The 20708-nt window shown below is 39.8% G+C and overlaps 1 protein-coding gene and 2 long non-coding RNA genes across 3 annotated transcripts in view; 1 reads left to right on the top strand and 2 right to left on the bottom strand.

Annotated features, from left to right (window-relative positions):
- The first annotated feature begins 13274 nt into the window (after positions 1–13274).
- Positions 13275–15764, top strand: LOC126999427 (uncharacterized). Its single transcript, XR_007753345.1, has 2 exons — positions 13275–14205; positions 14442–15764. It is a non-coding gene; the product is annotated as an uncharacterized LOC126999427 (long non-coding RNA).
- A 188-nt stretch (positions 15765–15952) lies between these two features.
- Positions 15953–20592, bottom strand: LOC126999426 (uncharacterized). Its single transcript, XR_007753344.1, has 3 exons — positions 20554–20592; positions 19176–19301; positions 15953–17584 (listed from the first exon to the last, which is right to left on the bottom strand). It is a non-coding gene; the product is annotated as an uncharacterized LOC126999426 (long non-coding RNA).
- Positions 20593–20627: 35 nt separating this feature from the next.
- LOC126999167 (lachesin-like) overlaps positions 20628–20708 on the bottom strand; it is a 34395-nt gene continuing 34314 nt past the window's right edge. The window contains exon 7 of the mRNA XM_050861494.1: positions 20628–20690. Within this exon, the coding sequence (XP_050717451.1) occupies positions 20628–20690 (63 nt within the window). The remainder of the gene's footprint in view (positions 20691–20708) is intronic.

Raw genomic sequence — 20708 nt, 5'->3', positions numbered from 1 at the left:
TGCAACGGCACTCCCTGATGCAGTCTACTACCTCTGTCTGTTGTTTTCCTCTTTTCCTTTTCTTCTCTTTTTCTCTTATCACCCAAAATTTCTGCATTGTCGTTTGGTCATGGCCTAGTGGTGTGGTCTTGATCTTGGTTTTCTTTTAGCCCGGAAGCAGCGACGGGCCAAATTTGTGGCTTTACCGTGTACCAGCGACGGGCCAAATTTCTGCCATGCATAAGCTGATCACATATGCGTTGATATATATTATGAAATGGTTTGCGTGAGTGACAGCACTGAGGCCACGCGTACCTTAACCTATACCACTAACTTTACCCCTTACCACAAAACCAAACCATTAGTAACCATTCAGTAACTACATAACAGGCAAACTCTGAGTAACAATTAAGTGCCAATTAGACGAATTGATTGATTGCATGAGACGGAGACAAGCACTAAGGCCACGCGTATCTTATAACCCTTACTTTATCTCTTATCATAAAAAACGAGTCTTCGGTAATCATATAACTACATAAGAAGCAATCTCTTAATAACAAGCGCCACTGGGCTATCCATTGCTCTGCGCATGCGTGGAAGAGAGAGAGAGAGAGAGAGAGAGAGAGAGAGAGAAAACACGAGTGGAGTAGCGAGGATGGAGGAGGTGGAGGGCCAGGCAGCTTCAGGGATGGTGAAAATGGCGCCTGACTTGGTATGTGAGATTTCTGGGTTAATTAGCGCAGGTGTTGGGGGTCCCACAGGTGGTTACACGTGTGATTAGAGAGATAATGTGTTGGTAGCGTGAGAGGGAGATTCGTTCCTTCAGTTTTTAGTGGAGTGTTGTGTGTTGTCGTAGTCTTGTGGGTGGAAGGGTGATTAGATAAGGTTAGGGGTGAATATATGAAGTGGTTGTCGTGTGGTTGTGGTGGAAAATGGTGATGGAGTGCCCGTGTGTATTTATAAGACTAACTACTATGATGTTTGTGCTGTTAACCTTTCCTTTTTGTCTTTTTTAGTGCTTCAAATTTGTGTATCTGTTTTCAGAAGTGCTAGTTATGTAGTTATGGCGAGTTAAGTGGTGGTTGTGGTGATGGTTGCTTTCGTAGTGACAATGATAGTAGTTAAGTGGTGGAAATGGTAGTGACAATGATGGTAATTAAGTGGTAGAAATGGTAGTGACAATGACAGTAGTTATAAGTAGTGGAAATGGTAGTAGGTATGTGTGTTTTTAAGTGTTCCATTCCTGGCATAAAGTAACAGCAACCAACCACTGAAGAGTTGTAGAGCAGTGTGGTAGTTACCGAGACTGAGTGGATGGAACTGAGATGCGTCATGGTCATGGTGGTAGCTACAGATGTGAGGAGTATGCAATAGGTTGTTCTAGTAATAGGTGTAGTTTGTATGGCTGGTAGTTTTAACCCAGTAGCAGCGGGGATCATGTTTCTTAATGGTCCATCCAAGCGAAAAAAATGAGAAAAAAATCACCCCTCGCACAAACCATTTCATAATATATATATATCAAAGTATTTGTGATCAGATTATGTATCATCTATTTTTGGGGGTTTAAATCGTGGCACAAATTTGGCCCGTCGCTGCTGCATGGTAAAGCCACAAATTTGGCCCGTCGCTGCTACCGGGTTAAATCAATGTCGGTGTAAAGGTTGATTTTAAATTAGTGTTGATGGTACTCTGTTTGATGGGAATGTTTGAGGTGGTTGTGATCACTCTTACGAACGAGATGCTGTAATATTGCGTTAGTGGTTTAACCCTTTCCATCCGTGACGCAGACATCGGCGTCACACAGTATGGAAAGGTTCAAGAGGAAATGGAAGAGAATTAATCTTCTTTTAAACTTCTCAATCCTCCTCTAAATTCCTCTTAATCCTCTTCCATTTTCTCTTAAGAGGTTTAGAAGAGAATTAAGAGGAAATGGAGGAGGATTAAGAGGTTTAGAAGAGGACAAATGGTCAACGTGCCTGGCTACTACTCTGCGGGGACGGGTTCGAATCCCAGCCCGGGCAGTCGGCGTTCAGCTCACTCATTTGTTCATCCTCCCTCTCGGGCTGGTCGAAAAATGGGTACCTCGGAAAACCTGGGGAAGGTAAACTGTGGTAACTCGGATGTCACATTGGCCTTGTGTCCCGGGGTGTGATGGGCTCCCTCCCACCACAGGCTCAAGGGCCAATGCGACGGAGATGAGCACCGAGGCCACGCGCAGCTATAGCGTATACCCACGACTTTACCTTGCCAATTTGAAACAAGTTATATATTTTAGTATTACCTGAATTTGAGCTACGTGGGTTTAGCAAGACAGGTGAATATATATTTGTAAACTCCTTTCTTGGGGCTTCTCAACCTTACGCGACTCAGTCTACGCAACACTTCTCTTAGACCTTCATGTTGTACAGCGCTATCAACTTCACCTCATTCTGCCAATCTTCTATTTTTCTATTCTATTTCTCTATTCAATTCTTCTATTCATCATTTTTTCTTCTTTACAGGGAGGATTAACGCTAACTCTGAGCAGAAGTAATGATGGAGATGAAAGATTGCGAAAGTGAGGCTGCGCGGGGAGGACTTGCAGACCCCACAGCTGTTCCATCTGCGTACGTAATTACGACGAATGGCTGTGGGCGGGAAGGTGGCGGCGGGGAGGCAGTGGCGGTGGTTCCTTATGCTGGGTAATGTTGCTTTGTTGTTTTGTTATAGGCTACGTATTAAAGTTTTTGTGTGGAGTGTTTCTATGAAGGCTACGTATTGAAGTTTTGTGTGTGGAGTGTTTCTATGAAGGCTACGTATTGAAGTTTTGTGTGTGGAGTGTTTCTATGTAGGCTACGTATTAAAGTTTTTTTGTGTGGAGTGTTTCTATGTAGGCTACGTATTAAAGTTTTTTTGTGTGGAGTGTTTCTATGTAGGCTACGTATTAAAGTTTTTGTGTGGAGTGTTTCTATGTAGGCTACGTATTAAAGTTTTTGTGTGGAGTGTTTCTATGTAGGCTACGTATTGAAGTTTTTGTGTGGAGTGTTTCTATGTAGGCTACGTATTAAAGTTTTTGTGTGGAGTGTTTCTATGTAGGCTACGTATTGAAGTTTTGTGTGTGGAGTGTTTCTATGTAGGCTACGTATTAAAGTTTTTTTGTGTGGAGTGTTTCTATGTAGGCTACGTATTAAAGTTTTTTTGTGTGGAGTGTTTCTATGTAGGCTACGTATTAAAGTTTTTGTGTGGAGTGTTTCTATGTAGGCTACGTATTGAAGTTTTTGTGTGTGGAGTGTTTCTATGTAGGCTACGTATTGAAGTTTTGTGTGTGGAGTGTTTCTATGAAGGCTACGTATTGAAGTTTTGTGTGTGGAGTGTTTCTATGTAGGCTACGTATTGAAGTTTTTTGTGTGGAGTGTTTCTATGTAGGCTACGTATTGAAGTTTTTTTTTGTGGAGTGTTTCTATGTAGGCTACGTATTGAAGTTTTTTTGTGTGGAGTGTTTCTATGAAGGCTACGTATTGAAGTTTTTTTGTGGAGTGTTTCTATGTAGGCTACGTATTGAAGTTTTTGTGTGGAGTGTTTCTATGTAGGCTACGTATTGAAGTTTTTTGTGTGGAATGTTTCTGTGTAGGCTACGTATTGAAGTTTTTGTGTGGAGTGTTTCTATGTAGGCTACGTATTGAAGTTTTTGTGTGGAGTGTTTCTATGTAGGCTACGTATTAAAGTTTTTTGTGTGAAGTGTTTCTATGTAGGTACGTATTGAAGTTTTTTGTGTGGAGTGTTTCTATGTAGGCTACGTATTGAAGTTTTTGTGTGAGTGTTTCTATGTAGGCTACGTATTAAAGTTTTTTGTGTGGAATGTTTCTATGTAGGCTACGTATTAAAGTTTTTTGTGTGGAGTGTTTCTATGTAGGCTACGTATTGAAGTTTTTTTGTGCGGAGTGTTTCTATGTAGGCTACGTATTGAAGTTTCTGTGTGGAGTGTTTCTATGAAGGCTACGTATTGAAGTTTTTGTGTGGAGTGTTTCTATGTAGGCTACGTATTGAAGTTTTTGTGTGGAGTGTTTCTATGTAGGCTACGTATTAAAGTTTTTGTGTGGAGTGTTTCTATGTAGGCTACGTATTGAAGTTTTTGTGTGGAGTGTTTCTATGTAGGCTACGTATTGAAGTTTTTGTGTGGTGTGTTTCTATATGAGCTACGTATTGAAGTTTTTGTGTGGAGTGTTTCTATGAAGGCTACGTATTGAAGTTTTTGTGTGGAGTGTTTCTATGTAGGCTACGTATTAAAGTTTTTGTGTGGAGTGTTTCTATGTAGGCTACGTATTGAAGTTTTTGTGTGGAGTGTTTCTATGTAGGCTACGTATTGAAGTTTTTGTGTGGAGTGTTTCTATGTAGGCTACGTATTGAAGTTTTTTTGTGCGGAGTGTTTCTATGTAGGCTACGTATTGAAGTTTTTTGTGTGGAGTGTTTCTATGTAGGCTACGTATTGAAGTTTTTGTGTGTTTCTTTGTATGGTTCGTATTGAAGTTTTTTGTGTGGAGTGTTTCTATGTAGGCTACGTATTGAAGTTTTTGTGTGGAGTGTTTCTATGTAGGCTACGTATTAAAGTTTTTTGTGTGAGTGTTTCTATGTAGGCTACGTATTGAAGTTTTTGTGTGGAGTGTTTCTATGTAGGCTACGTATTGAAGTTTTTTGTGTGGAGTGTTTCTATGTAGGCTACGTATTGAAGTTTTTTGTGTGGAGTGTTTCTATGTAGGCTACGTATTAAAGTTTTTGTGTGGAGTGTTTCTATGTAGGCTACGTATTGAAGTTTTTGTGTGGAGTGTTTCTATGTAGGCTACGTATTGAAGTTTTTTGTGTGGAGTGTTTCTATGTAGGCTACGTATTGAAGTTTTTGTGTGGAGTGTTTCTATGCAGGCTACGTATTGAAGTTTTTTGTGTGGAGTGTTTCTATGTAGGCTACGTATTAAAGTTTTTGTGTGGAGTGTTTATGTAGGCTACGTATTGAAGTTTTTGTGTGGAGTGTTTCTATGTTGGCTACGTATTGAAGTTTTTTGTGTGGAGTGTTTCTATGTAGGCTACGTATTGAAGTTTTTGTGTGGAATGTTTCTATGTAGGCTACGTATTAAAGTTTTTGTGTGGAATGTTTCTATGTAGGCTACGTATTGAAGTTTTTTGTGTGGAGTGTTTCTATGTAGGCTACGTATTGAAGTTTTTTGTGTGGAATGTTTCTATGTAGGCTACGTATTAAAGTTTTTTGTGTGGAATGTTTCTATGTAGGCTACGTATTGAAGTTTTTTGTGTGGAGTGTTTATATGTAGGCTACGTATTGAAGTTTTTTGTGTGGAGTGTTAAGAGTTGGTGGATATTTTATTGCTCAGGTAGGATTTTATTTCTAATCGAGATATTTTTTGTGAGAATGAACTTATCAAACTGTCCATGGCCGCATTCTCGTACTTAAACCAGATAGTAATATTACCATGTTAATAGGACCTTCATGAATTAAGGTCAGCATGGAAATTAGCCTTGTCCTCCCTCCTTACTTGAGATAGAATAAAATTAGTGTTCACGAATAATACATAAGACGAGGTGCAAGTAGTCATTATTTCTGGTGGTGTAAAGTTGTATAAGATTTGTTTACATGTTACAATATATGCAGAATTGTAATGTTAATTATGGAAGAGCTTTTGTCTTGTGTATATGTATATGATAGATTAAAATTAGTGTTCTTATGAATAATACACTAGACGAGGTGCAAGTAGTCCTTATTTCTGCTGGTGTAAAGTTGTATAAGATTTGTTTACATGTTACAATATATGCATAATTGTAATGTTAACTATGGAAGGGCTTTTGTCTTGTGTATATGTAGTCTGTGGTCACTCGTAGTAATTATAGGATTAATTGAAGGAGTTATAGGATTAATTATAGGATTCAAGAATTGTATCATAGTAATTATAGGATTAATTGAAGGAGTTATAAGATTAAAGAATTGTATCATAGTAATTATAGGATTAATTAAAGGAGTTATACGATTAAAGAATTGTATCGTAGTAATTATAGGAATAATTAAAGGAGTTATACGATTAAAGAATTGTATCATAGTAATTATAGGATTAATTAAAGGAGTTATAGGATTAAAGAATTGTATCGTAGTAATTATAGGAATAATTAAAGGAGTTATAGGATTAAAGAATTGTATCGTAGTAATTATAGGAATAATTAAAGAGTTACGATTAAAGAATTGTATCGTAGTAATTATAGGAATAATTAAAGGAGTTATACGATTAAAGAATTGTATCATAGTAATTATAGGATTAATTAAAGGAGTTATAGGATTAAAGAATTGTATCGTAGTAATTATAGGAATAATTAAAGGAGTTATAGGATTAAAGAATTGTATCGTAGTAATTATAGGAATAATTAAAGGAGTTATACGATTAAAGAATTGTATCATAGTAATTATAGGATTAATTAAAGGAGTTATAGGATTAAAGAATTGTATCGTAGTAATTATAGGATTAATTAAAGGAGTTATAGGATTAAAGAATTGTATCGTAGTAATTATAGGAATAATTAAAGGAGTTATACGATTAAAGAATTGTATCGTAGTAATTATAGGATTAATTAAAGGAGTTATACGATTAAAGAATTGTATCGTAGTAATTATAGGATTAATTAAAGGAGTTATAGGATTAAAGAATTGTATCGTAGTAATTATAGGATTAATTAAAGGAGTTATAGGATTAAAGAATTGTATCGTCCATTGCAGACAGGCCGGCCAGCACAACGCCGCCGAAGGAGCAGCGGCGCCAAGGTGCTCGTGCTGCAGAGTCCTGGCGGTGGCGCTGCAGGACGTGTGCTCGTGGTGGTCGTCCTGCCTACACCTCGGCACCAAGACCCGTCCTGCCCAGACCTACCCCGAGGGAACCACTGCGACGAGTACGTGAGCCGCGGGACACCGGGAAGGAGTGGACGCCGTCATTATAGATCTGGTGGGACATGTTGTATTTCGCAGGGAGAGGCTTTCACAGGGATTCCAGTAAAGTTACCTAATGTCCAAGAAAATCCGTGAACATACCTAATGGACGCTCTTATTGTGTGAGCCGCATGGTCACTGATTTATCAAAGTAACTGTGCTGCCCATGGATCAGAGGAGCCAGCTGACCGAACCCTCTGATCCATGGGCCGCACAGTTACTTTATGAGCATCAGTTAACCTGTTCATGGATATATTTTGGTGGTTGATGCAAACTTATCTGTGAAAGCTTCTGCCATCAATAATCTTAATACCTGCTGGGTGAGTTAGTGGTTAATAAAAGGGGAAGCAAAGATTTTTATACTCCACTGATTTATTTTCTCCTTAGCTGTAACGGTCAAGTGTGGGGTTCCTGCTATACCAGTTCTTCAACCTCGTCTTCGGTGGATCCCAGGACAACATGGTAATGTGAGACCCGCGTTACCACACGTCGGCTGGAGACATTATTGAACAAGGCCAGTAAGGAAAGTGTATCAGAAGAGCTGCTTGAGTTGGAGAGGTGTTAGAGGGCCGAACGGGCACTATTAATGTGGGCAAGTGTGCGTTCCTCCTGGCTTGTGTGTAGATTAGGTGCCCGCCTTCAACTCAAACCAGGAACGCTCTTGCTCAGATTTACCTCTGCAATCATTAGAGCTTCTGATGTACCTCCTCGCCATTGAGACTGTCAGCTTGGTTTGTTTCTCAGTCACTTCTTGCTGGTCTCGTCACTCAAATCTGCTAAGCTCTTCCAATAATGTCTTTTAGTCTCTCTGGTGGACATCCCCTCCACCATCCCATTCGTTGCTGTTGACTGCACTCTCCCACATCTGTAAGAGAAGGAAGACTGAGCAAGCACACCCTCTCAAGTAGCTATCAAATGACCTCTCTGCTCCTTCCTATTCCCACCGACCTAGCTCTCTCCCATTCTTCTATTCTCTAAGGATAGTCTCAATTATCATCAAAGCTCACAAACACCTGTAAATAATTTTAAGTTATCAATCCTTTAACTCATGACTACACATCAAGAATCTCTTACTTCCTGCAGTACCCTCACATATCTTGTTTTCTCCCCTTCCACATTCCTCCAATATAACACGCCATTTCGTACTAAACCTTATCCGTACATATTCTCTATTTTATGAAACTTGTGCCCTTCTGTACCCTCACTCGCCCAATACTTTTCCTGCCAAATTTACTTGCCATTCAGTCCATCTAAATTCTAAAAAAAAAATACCCCTCTCAACCCTCCATTATCCTTTGTCATTATTAAATCAATAGTGATCTTTTTAACTTGTCCATCACAGGGATAGCAAATTTGTGCGCACCATTATCAGTACCTATGTATAGATATATTAATAAACTTTTCTTGAAAATTTCAACTGTTTCTCTCCCAACGTGACGTCTATTTTACTCAGGTTTTACTGGGTCTTGGGGGAGGAGTAGCATATTTTTGGGTAAAGAGTGGAGGGCTCAAACTTAGGTGGTTGTATATTAAGGGGGTGGTTGGAGGCCTAACAGGGGACGGGGGTAAGAATTTTGGTTGAAAAATCTCATGAAAATCCATTGGTATGATAATTTGGGTTGAGCAGTCTTATGAAAATTAAATTGGGGTAAAATATTGGGTGAACATTTTTAGTCAATCTCATGAAAAGAAAAGAACAGTCCTTCGTATGAGAAAAAATCCTCGGAAATTCCTATCAAGTTATGAAAGTTTTTTTCACTAAATTTATCTGGATCAATAAATTTCCTTTTAATTGGTCTTCACAGGTGAAAATTGAGAATAATTACCGTAATCTTACTTTCAACTGATTAGGGATCGAAAATGCTAATTACACGCGTACTGAGTGGAATGGTGCGTACGAATTAGCGACCACGGCCTGAACCTCCCTGCACCCTACTTTGAATTACTCTACGCAGGTGAGAATGGGAGATAATTGCCTTTAGCTTGCTTTCATACGATGGGGGACTGAAAATATCCGTAATGGAAGCACGATACGTTTAAGAATAAGGACCCAAGCCTTCCCACAACTTCCAAATTACGTGGAAAACCTGCAGGAGGATCGCCGCGTCCCGCCCAGATTTCGCTTCGCCTCGTCCTCGTCAGCCCGGCCTCACACGCGCGCTTCCCCAATCAGTTTTCTTTCCACGTTTTGCAGCCATTCTACCTGTAAATACACCGTAATTTAATCATGTCCACCATCAAATAATACTTAAACACCATTAAACAATACTTATGCCTAATTATCTAGACTAATACAATATAAAGTAGGCTATTCTATGTTTTTTTTTTAATCCTCTGCATCGCGGCGCCTTCAGTAACTCGGTGCTAACTAATCATCACCTCGTCCCCTTGTCTCTATACGAAGCACCAGTCATCCATCGAATACGTAAGTGGATAATGGCTAGTTTGTCTTTCCTGGACCTCACGGATTACCTCGTCACCCGTCCCTCTCCAAGCCCTCTCCCTCCTTCCCCCACTGAGCGCCATCCATGCGTTCCTTTCCCCTGCAGTCAAGTTTCGTTTAACCTTTAGCCATACTGGATAATAAACCTTTACATAAACCTAACAAATCAGGTATTCTTAAACATATCGTCGCCTCAGTTCTGTTTGAAAAGACTTGTAATTTATTGGGATTCTCATGGACTGTTTTACGATCCTAGTGATAATTCTTAAACATATCGTCGCCTCAGGTCTGTTTGAAAAGACTCTTGTAAGTTATTGGGATTCTCATGGACTGTTTTACGATCCTAGTGATAATTCTTAAACATATCGTCGCCTCAGGTCTGTTTGAAAAGACTCTTGTAAGTTATTGGGATTCTCATGGACTGTTTTACGATCCTTGTGATAATTCTTAAACATATCGTCGCCTCAGGTCTGTTTGAAAAGACTCGTGTAATTTATTGGGATTCTCATGGACTGTTTTACGATCCTTGTGATAATTCTTAAACATACCGTCGCCTCAGGTCTGTTTGAAAAGACTCGTGTAATTTATTGGGATTCTCATGGACTGTTTTACGATCCTGGTGATAATTCTTAAACATATCGTCGCCTCAGGTCTGTTTGAAAAGACTCGTGTAATTTATTGGGATTCTCATGGACTGTTTTACGATCCTAGTGATAATTCTTAAACATACCGTCGCCTCAGTTCTGTTTGAAAAGACTCTTGTAATTTATTGGGATTCTCATGGACTGTTTTACGATCCTTGTGATAATTCTTAAACATACCGTCGCCTCAGGTCTGTTTGAAAAGACTCTTGTAATTTATTGGGATTCTCATGGACTGTTTTACGATCCTTGTGATAATTCTTAAACATACCGTCGCCTCAGTTCTGTTTGAAAAGCCTCGTGTAAATTATTGGGATTCTCATGGACTGTTTTACGATCCTAGTGATAATTCTTAAACATACCGTCGCCTCAGTTCTGTTTGAAAAGCCTCGTGTAATTTATTGGGATTCTCATGGACTGTTTTACGATCCTAGTGATAATTCTTAAACATACCGTCGCCTCAGTTCTGTTTGAAAAGACTCTCGTGGAAGTTATTGGGATTCTCATGGACTGTTTTACGATCCTTGTGATAATTCTTAAACATATCGTCGCCTCAGTTCTGTTTGAAAAGACTCGTGTAAGTTATTGGGATTCTCATGGACTGTTTTACGATCCTTGTGATAATTCTTAAACATATCGTCACCTCAGTTCTGTTTGAAAAGACTCGTGCAAGTTATTGGGATTCTCATGGACTGTTTTACGATCCTAGTGATATTTTTACACAACTCATCAACGAATAAATCACCCATGAAAACCTCACCGAACCAACTGAACCTACAGAGCCACCACAAATGATATAGCCTACCTACTCAATGACCATCCATAATTAACGGTAAAAACTAGAAGAAAACTGTTACACATATTACCGCACCGGGGTTCGAGATGTCTCCACCATACCGTTTACTTTCTCTACCCATGGGAAGCTCCGTTGGGCCCTTGAATGTACTATCTGACCTAAACACTCTTCAACCCTACCCTCCTTCCCTCCCTTAATGACCCTAATATCATTAATTAGGTTGGTATTATAAGATACTTTCGCTTCTCACATCAACTATTTCTAAAGGTCAAAGAGGGAATCAATCGGGTTCAAAAGAGTGGTTCTTTAGGTCCATGGTACAGAAGAAGGATCAAACTACCACCAGGGTCATAAAACTACTTCTGGGAATACCCAAAACACCTACGAAAGCCTTGTCAAATAGGTGTGCTTTGGCGACGGAATGTTTAGAAATACGGCCCGAAGTTAGTTAATACAATGTTCAATGAGGGTTTTTTTAGGTCCATTGTACATAGGAAAGGTTAAACTACCACCAGGGTCATCTAACTACTTCTGGAAATGCCCAAAACACCTACGAAAGCCTTGTCAAATAGGTGAGCTTTGGCGACGGAATGTTTAGAAATACGGCCCGAAGTTAGTTAATACAATGTTCAATGAGGGTTTTTTTAGGTCCATTGTACATAGGAAAGGTTAAACTACCACCAGGGTCATCAAACTACTTCTGGAAATGCCCAAAACACCTACGAAAGCCTTGTCAAATAGGTGAGCTTTGGCGACGGAATGTTTAGAAATACGGCCCGAAGTTAGTTAATACAATGTTCAATGAGTTTTTTTTTAGGTTCATGGTACATAGGAAGGGTTAAACTACCACCAGGGTCATCAAACTACTACTGGAAATGCCCAAAACACCTACGAAAGCCTTGTCAAATAGGTGAGCTTTGGCGACGGAATGTTTAGTAATACGGTCCTACGTTAGTTAATACAATGTTCAATGAGATTTTTTTAGGTTCATGGTACATAGGAAGGGTTAAACTACCACCAGGGTCATCAAACTACCTCTGGAAATGCCCACAACTTCTATAAAATAAATCTCAAACTAGCAAATATACCATCCGCTCACTGTTTCGGTCTCGCTGCTTCGAAACTGAACCGCACCAACTGAACCTACGACGCCACCGCGAGTCGTACCCTCTTAACGACCATCCAGAATTAACAAAACGCTCAATTATTAACAGACGAGCTAATAAAACTAAACTAATTACATTTTCTAGTGAAGTACGTATTATACAAAGGGACGATATGAACATTCTAAGCTTCAAACACCACTGCCTCACCTCCGTTCCGTCCTCAGCACCGCACGTCCTTCCTCCTCGGCAGCTGGCGGGTGAGTGGGCAACCGGCGAGCGGGTCACCTCCAGCGTTGCCAAATTATCGTACTCATCGCATTTCATTTTCGTAGTTGCTGACCGATAACTATAACAACAAAGAACGAAAAACATCAATATTCAACAATTTGAGCACTAACTTTGATTTTCTCACGTTACATGTATAGGTACGAGAGTTTGAGGCATAAAAATGATAGATACGATATGTGGTTAATACGATAATTTGGCAACGCTGGTCATATCCTTCGGCAGTCACGTCCTCCTCTGAGCACGCGCAGTTGTGGTCTCCTCCTCCCGTTTTCTGCTTGTTCGGTTATTCGTCATTTTTGTACATTTTATTACAGATTTTTGGTGGTTATTTTTATAGTTTCTTTATTTTTTCTTTTCAGTTTCGTATTATTTGTTACGTCTTATTATATTTTAATCATTGGTTATGGACTTTTTAAAAATTTTCTAGTTAGTTTTGTCTTTTTAGCTAATTTTCTTTATTGTTTTTATGGCGGGGTTGTAAAATCGCGAACCCCATGTTAATAATCTTGTTTTCACCCCTTTTTACAACGTTATTGATTTTTTTAACTTTCCTAATCTTCTAGTCATCGTTCTTTAGTTCTTTCTCTTCTTTCACTACATATTATATCTTTTAATTCAATTCAATATTCCTTTATACATTCTTATTTTTTCAGTCACAAGGTATCCGAGAATTGACGGTTACTTTGTTTTACACCTGCATATATGTATACCTGTTCTCATTAAGGTAGTTATGGTTTAATTAGGTCTTTCAGTAGTTTCAGAGTATACCAGTTTTCTCTCTCTCTCTCTCTCTCTCTCTCTCTCTCTCTCTCTCTCTCTCTCTCTCTCTCTCTCATTAAGGTAGTTATGGTTTAATTATAGGTCTTTCAGTAGTTTCAGAGTATACCAGTTTTCTCTCTCTCTCTCTCTCTCTCTCTCTCTCTCTCTCTCTCTCTCCCTCTCTCTCATTAAGGTAGTTATGGTTTAATTATAGGTCTTTCAGTAATTTCAGAGTATACCAGTTCTCTCTCTCTCTCTCTCTCTCTCTCAGGGAAGTAATGTAGGTAGGAGAAAAAAAAAATCGCCCTTTACATGTTTTACTGATAGGAAAACATTACAAAAATTTAATATGTATCATGACACACATTCGTAAGCCCGTTCACACACACACACACACACACACACACACACTCACACACACCAGCTCATCCTCACCACTACACACTACAAACATCACACTTAAATTGCACTATATAACCTTACACTTAAATATTCAGTAAAATGCATTGTGACTTAGCCAGGAAGAACCTCACTCTGGCTAGCATTTATAATGACCCCAAAAAACACTCGCTAATGGATCACTTAAGTCAGAATTACAGTTAAGACAAAAAAAATACTTCCCTAAATATTACCATTATTATTATTATCATTATTAATTATTACAAGCATTCCAGATACATATATACAACATTTTTACTAATATTGTTTGCCTAATCGTAACTTCCTTTAATACCAAGTTTGTGTTTCATGGATTTTAACTTAGATTTTTATGTTATGTCAATTTATTTTTATTTTCCTTTCGTTTTGCTTCATAATTTTCAGACCAGCAGGAAAGTTTAGGTCCCTGAGAGGCTTAAGAAAACGGTTTGTGTTGCGGCATTGACCGAAAACGCAATACTGGGGGGTCCATGATGTTGCTTCTGTCTGCAACTCAAAGTACTAAAACACATACATCCTGATCTTACTTCCTTTATAACAGAAACAGCCTGGTCTTCCTTCTCCTAAAACAGATACGTCCTGGTCTCAATTCCTCAATAACAGAAACAGCCTGGTCTTCCTTCTCCTAAAACAGATACGTCCTGGTCTCAATTCCTCTATAACAGAAACAGCCTGGTCTTCCTTCCCCTAAAACAGGTCTTCCTTCCCCTAAAACAGGTCTTCCTTCCCCTAAAACAGATACGTCCTGATCTCTCTTCCTCTATAACAGATACAGCCTGGTCTTCCTTCCCCTAAAACAGGTCTTCCTTCCCCTAAAACAGGTACGTCCTGATCTCTCTTCCCCTAAAACAGATTCATCCTGATCCCTCTTCCCCTAAAACAGACACTTCCTGGTTCTTCCTTCCCCTAAAACAAATATTCTCGTCTCTCTTCCCCTAAAACAGATACACCCTGATCTCTCTTCCCCTAAAACAGACACTTCCTGGTTCTTCCTTCTCCTAAAACAAATATTCTCGTCTCTCTTCCCCTAAAACAGATACACCCTGATCTCTCTTCCCCTAAAACAGATACACCCTGATCTCTCTTCCCCTAAAACAGACACTTCCTGGTTCTTCCTTCCCCTAAAACAAATATTCTCGTCTCTCTTCCCCTAAAACAGATACACCCTGATCTCTCTTCCCCTAAAACAGACACTTCCTGGTTCTTCCTTCCCCTAAAACAAATACTCTCGTCTCTCTTCTAAAACAGATACACCCTGATCCCTCTTCCCCTAAAACAGACACTTCCTGGTTCTTTCTTCCCCTAAAACAAATATTCTCGTCTCTCTTCTAAAACAGATACATCCTGAACTCTCTTCCCCTAAAACAGACACTTCCTGGTTCTTCCTTCCCCTAAAACAAATATTCTCGTCTGTCTTCTAAAACAGATACACCCTGATCACTCTCCCCCCAAAACAGATATTTCCTGGTTCTTCCTTCCCCTAAAACAAATATTCTCGTCTCTCTTCCCCTAAAACAGATACACCCTGATCTCTCTTCCCCTAAAACAGACACTTCCTGGTTCTTCCTTCCCCTAAAACAAATATTCTCGTCTCTCTTCCCCTAAAACAGATACACCCTGATCTCTCTTCCCCTAAAACAGATACACCCTGATCTCTCTTCCCCTAAAACAGATACATTCTGGTCTCGCTTCTAAAACATATATTCTAATCTTCCTTCCCCCCTAAAAGCTAAACAATACAATAAGTTGGTGTTTTTGTGGTAAAATCTTCATATATTACCATTATCTCCCCTCAAACTAGCCTACTGCTCTGATACAGGTGATACAGGTAGGCTATTTAATTACTACATCACCTATTTACCTACCCACTAAGACTGCTCAGGTAGGCAATTTAATTAGTCTTTACCTGTCCTAATCTAACGTTACTGTCTATGCTTTTTGCAGTTATTGCGCCTATGTCTCTTTCTACCTGTTGATTTTGACCAGGTAAAGTTTAATTGGTTTTGTTTATTGGTTTAACTTGCTTTTTTTCCCCGATCGTTGACTTTAGATAATGTTTTTTTTCGTTATTTCCTCTACTTCTTTTACTTCATTAGCATTTTCTACATTATTTTTTTTTCTTGTTTTCTTCTCCTCCTCCTCCTTCCTTTTCTTCTTCTTCTTTTTCTTCTTCATCAGCATTTTCTACACAATACTTTTTTTTCTTCTCTTCATTAGCGTTCATGTCACGGAAGGGGATTCGAACGCGGGACAGGTATGATACAGGTAAGTTAGAACCACACGCCAACCCCCTTAAGAGTTAATTAAGCAACTATTTACCTTGAATCACCTTGAGAGGCACTGCAAAGAGGGTGGGGGGTAGAAGTGGGTTATGGTACATTTGTAAACACACACACACACACACACACACACACACACACACATACACACACACACACACACGGAATGGTTGGTCTATTAAGCAAAAAAATAAAAAAAAAGGTTAAAAAGTGATATGAGAGAAGGCCGCAGGTGCTCAGAGGGTTAATTAGTGAGGTAAGGACAGGTGAGAGAGAGAGAGAGAGAGAGAGAGAGAGAGAGAGAGAGAGAGAGAGAGAGAGAGAGAGAGAGAGAGAGAGAGAGAGAGAGAACTATATCCCTCCTCAAACTCCCTCTTGAAAATACTGTGTCATAGAGAATCGAAACCTCTTATAACTATCGTACACATGGAGTTTGCTTGTTTTGGGGGATCTGAAATTATCTAAACTTAAACTACTCTTTGTTATAGGTTATTCACTTCCTAAATACCCACCCACCTCCCCTTATTAAAAAGAAAAAAAACACACATCACTCATACATATATATACATAATGTGGACTTCAGCTTCACTATATACTCCGTTCACGCTAGGCTCAGAATTTAGCCCCGCCCACTTTTCAGAATTTAGCCCCGCCCACTTTTCCCTTCAGCTGTTATTTCAGTGGCCACTCCATCAGTAGGCCACGCCCCCTTCTGAACCCAGGCTGCATGGGATTGGTGGATGCTGGGAGAGGTTGAATGTGATTGGTGGTTGGGTCAGAGTAGGCGGGGCTTAGTTTCGGTGTTAATGTGAACGGGGTATATGAGAACGTGTGTGCTTTGAAACTGGCTCATGAAACTGCTTCTGAGACTTGAAACTGGTTCGAGATTAGGTTCTGTTCTTTCTTTCTTTCTTTTCTTTTCTTTCTTTCTTTCTTTGCTGCTGGAGTGCGATACATAGGCAGGATAACACAACCTTTGTCACACACACACACACACACACACACACACACACACACACACACACACTACTGATCTTTGTTCTTATGTGTATGTTCACCTCCACTTTTTTTTTTTCTACACAAGTGTCCACAAACATACGTACACACACACACACTGAAGTCCTGACCTCTTGACATCCTTCGCCCAGCCTTAGGACCTGCAGGATACGGCCTTGACTTGATCCTACTCACCACTGACGGAGGGAAGGAAGGAAAGAAAGGACGCAATAAAGGAAAGGCCGATAGAAAGAAAGGAAGGAAGGAAGGAAGGAAGGAAGGAAGGAAGGAAGGAAGGAAGAAGGTAAATCAATCCACTTTTTTTTTTTTGTTGCGAACTGGGAGGTGAATAAAGAGAAGAAGGGAATGAAAAAGAGAATGAGGAGGAGGAGGAGAATATAAAAGGAATGAAGGAAACAAGAGTGAAATGCTAGGAATGAAGAAGAAAAAGGAGAAGGAGAATGAAAAAGGAATGAAGGAAACAGGAGTGAGAGAGAGAGAATGAAGAAGAGGAGATTGAGGAGGAGAATAAACGAGAAAGGAATGAGAAAAAGTAGGAGGAGGAGGGGAATAAGGGAAAGAAAGAATAAAGGAACAGGTGTAGAATGCAAGATAAGACGAAAAAGAAGAGAATCGGAGAAAAAAAAAAAAGATAAAGAAAAAAAAGTCAGAGAAAAAGCATTAAAAAGTGGAATACAACTTAACCTAACCAATCCACATCAAACTGAGAGACATAAGGAGGAGGAGAAAGAGGAGGAGAAGAGGAGATGGAGAGGCGACAGAGCAAGACATAAGGAGAGGAAGAGGAAGAGAGAGAGAGAAAGGTGTGAGGGAGAGGTGTGGGCGCTTCCTGCACTAGTATAGATTAGCACGCCTTCATGCCTGATGTTCGGGACCATGTGTTCTGCGGGGGAGAGAGAAGGTACAGGTTAATTGGCAGGTGACAGGTGAGTGGATCAGGTGTTAGTAGGCAATATTACCGTGTGTTGTTAGGCTGTTAGTGATTGTTAGATTATTAGTTGTTAGTTTGAGTGTTGTTAGTTATAGCCATTTGTTGTAGTTGTTGTTAGGTGCAGTTTTGTTAGTTGGTTGTATTTGTTAGGTTGTAGTTGAGTTAATTGCGGTTGTTAGTTAAGTTGTTAAGTAGTTGTAGTGTTGGAAAGTTAGTTTTAGTTAAATTGTTTGTTCTGGTTGTATTGTTAGTCATTAGTTGTGGTTGTTACGTTGTTAATAGTAGTGAAGGTGTTGTATTAGTTGTGGTTGTTGTTATTGAGAGTTGTAATTGTAATTATTAAGTTGTTATTTGCAGTTTTAGTTGTGGTTGTTTTTATTGAGAGTTGTAGTTGTAATTATTAAGTTATTTGCAGTTTTAGTCGATATTAGTTGTAATGTTACCAGCTGTAATAGTTCGATGTATTAGAGTCTTGATTTTTCCCTTTATTATTGTTTATTACCATTATTGTTTTAAGAAAAGAACATTAGTAGGAATTTTAATCTGACATGAAAAAAAAAAAAAACACAATAACTTCATCTCAGTTCTTGGAGAGGTGAAATGACTACCAGAGGACATGCTGAAGTGACTGTGAGTGTTTGTGAAGTGACTTACCGATGACTACTTGTACTTACCATGCATACATAACCCTACACACACACACACACACACACACACACACACACACACGCACGAGTAGCGGGCTTTTTTTTTATTGTTGTTTCCATTTTTTGTGTGCCCTTGTGCTGTCTCCTTTGCTGTAAACACACACACACACACACACGCAAACGGATAGCGGGCTTTTTTTATTGGTTTCCTTTTTTTTTCTTGTGCTGTCTCCTTTGCTGTAAACACACACACACACACACACACACACACACACACACACACACACACACACACACACACACACACACACACACACACACACATGTTTATACTCACACACGGGTGCTCAAGTATGCAATAAATTAATAATACAAGTGCAAAATAATACATGCTCATTCATCATCATCATCATCATCAATAACAAGAACATTAGCAGCAGCAGCAGCAAGACTAATAGACATAACTCATAACAAAACAAGACAAGCACAAACTGGGATGGATTTTTACTTTCTTTCTTTCTACTTTGATTTATTACAGTTATTACATTATTAGTCAACCATTACCATCTTTCTCCTCTTCCTTTCCTTCTCCTTCTAATACTACTGCTGTTCTTGTCCCTGTTCTTGATCTTGATGTTGAAGGAGGGAGGGGGAAAGGCACGGGAAGGCAAAACTGAACTCAAGATGCTGGTGTTGTCCTTGTTCCTGATCTTGATGTTGAAGGAGGGAGAAGGAAAGGCACGGGAAGGCAAAACTAAACTCATGAATACCTTGTTCTTGATCTTGATGTTGAAGGAGGGAGAAGGAAAGGCACGGGAAGGCAAAATCTAAACTCAAGACAAAACTACAATGCTTGCTGCTGCTTGCTCTTGCCTGCTGCTTGCTTGCTTGCCTACCTCTTTAGTTCCTTAGGAGGATAGCGGCAAAGAGGGCGAGGACAGTCAGTACGGAGGGCGTGGGCGTGTGGGCGGCGCTGTACGTGAGGGCGTTACACGCGGGGGGACACACAGGCGTGGTCGTTTCTATAGCAAGCCAAAGAAAGGGAGAGAGACGAACGGTGAGGAAGGGGGAGGGAATAAAGGGTGAGAGAGGAAGATAGAGAGAAGGAGCAAAGAGGAAAAGGATCAGTACATACCAAGACATAATAGCTACGTTTTTAAATGCAACAAGACTCCACAAGACTGGCTCAACCAAAGGCTATATGTGGCTATATGTGTTCGTTCTGCCCTCATGCTTAGATTGGCGCTCTGCTTATTTTTATAGTCATTCTTCTCTTGCTCTCCCAACTTATGCTTTCAAGTCCATGCTACGGTAACTCTTGTAAGGGAGGAAGATTTTGTTTTTTGTTGTTTTTGTGGTTTTACTTGCAAGGATGTGGAAAAAGGATAGAAGGAAGGAAGGAAAGGGGGACGGAGAGAAAGAGGGAGAGCTTGTTGTTTACTTGCGTGGATAAAGAAGAAAGAAAGGTTGGTGAGAAAGAGAGAGACGAAGAAGAAGAAGAAAGAAGGAAGGAAGGAAGGAAGGAAGGTCGATAAGAGAGAGAGAGAGAGAGAGAGAGAGAGAGAGAGAGAGAGAGAGAGAGAGAGAGAGAGAGAGAGAGAGAGAGAGAGAGAGAGAGAGAGAGAGAGAGAGAGAGAGAGAGAGAGAGAGAGAGAGAGAGAGAGAGAGAGAGAGAGAGAGAGAGAGAGAGAGAGAGAGAGAGAGAGAGAGAGAGAGAGAGAGAGAGAGAGAGAGAGAGAGAGCAGTTTGTTTTTGTTTTACTTGAGTGGACGAAGAAAAAAAGGAAGAAAATTTGAAGACAGCGAAAGGGGGAATTATTTTGTGTGTTGTTTTACTTGAATGGACGAAGAAAAAAGGAAGAAAAGTTGATGACAGCGAAAGGGAGAGTTTTTTTGTGTGTTGTTTTACTTGAATGGACGAAGAAAAAAGGAAGAAAAGTTGATGACAGCGAAAGGGAGAGTTTTTTTGTGTGTTGTTTTACTTGAATGGACGAAGAAAAAAGGAAGAAAATTTGATGACAGCGAAAGGGAGAGTTTTTTTTTTTTTTTTAACTTGAATGGACGAAGAAAATTTGATGACAGCGAAAGGGAGATTTTTTTTTTTTTTTTTTAACTTGAATGGACGAAGAAAAAAGGAAGAAAATTTGATGACAGCGAAAGGGGAAGTTTTTTGTGTATTGTTTTACTTGCAAGAACGAAAAAGGAGGTCAAGAGAGAGAGAGAGAGAGAGAGAGAGAGAGAGAGAGAGAGAGAGAGAGAGAGAGAGAGAGCTTACCGATAAGGGTGACGATGGCTGAGGACTGAGAGAGTTAGTGGCGGTGCAGTGAGAGTAATTACCGAACTGCCTCTTCAATACTCAACACCTTGCAGGGTTGTGTCGGTGAACCTGTCGGCGGTGGCAAACTGGGGACTCTGGAACCGGAACGGGAG

The sequence above is a fragment of the Eriocheir sinensis genome, chromosome 16, assembly GCF_024679095.1.
Source record: "Eriocheir sinensis breed Jianghai 21 chromosome 16, ASM2467909v1, whole genome shotgun sequence".
Taxonomy (NCBI): domain Eukaryota; kingdom Metazoa; phylum Arthropoda; class Malacostraca; order Decapoda; family Varunidae; genus Eriocheir; species Eriocheir sinensis.
Note: the sequence above shows the minus strand (reverse complement) of the source record. Positions and strands in the feature narration are given on the sequence as shown.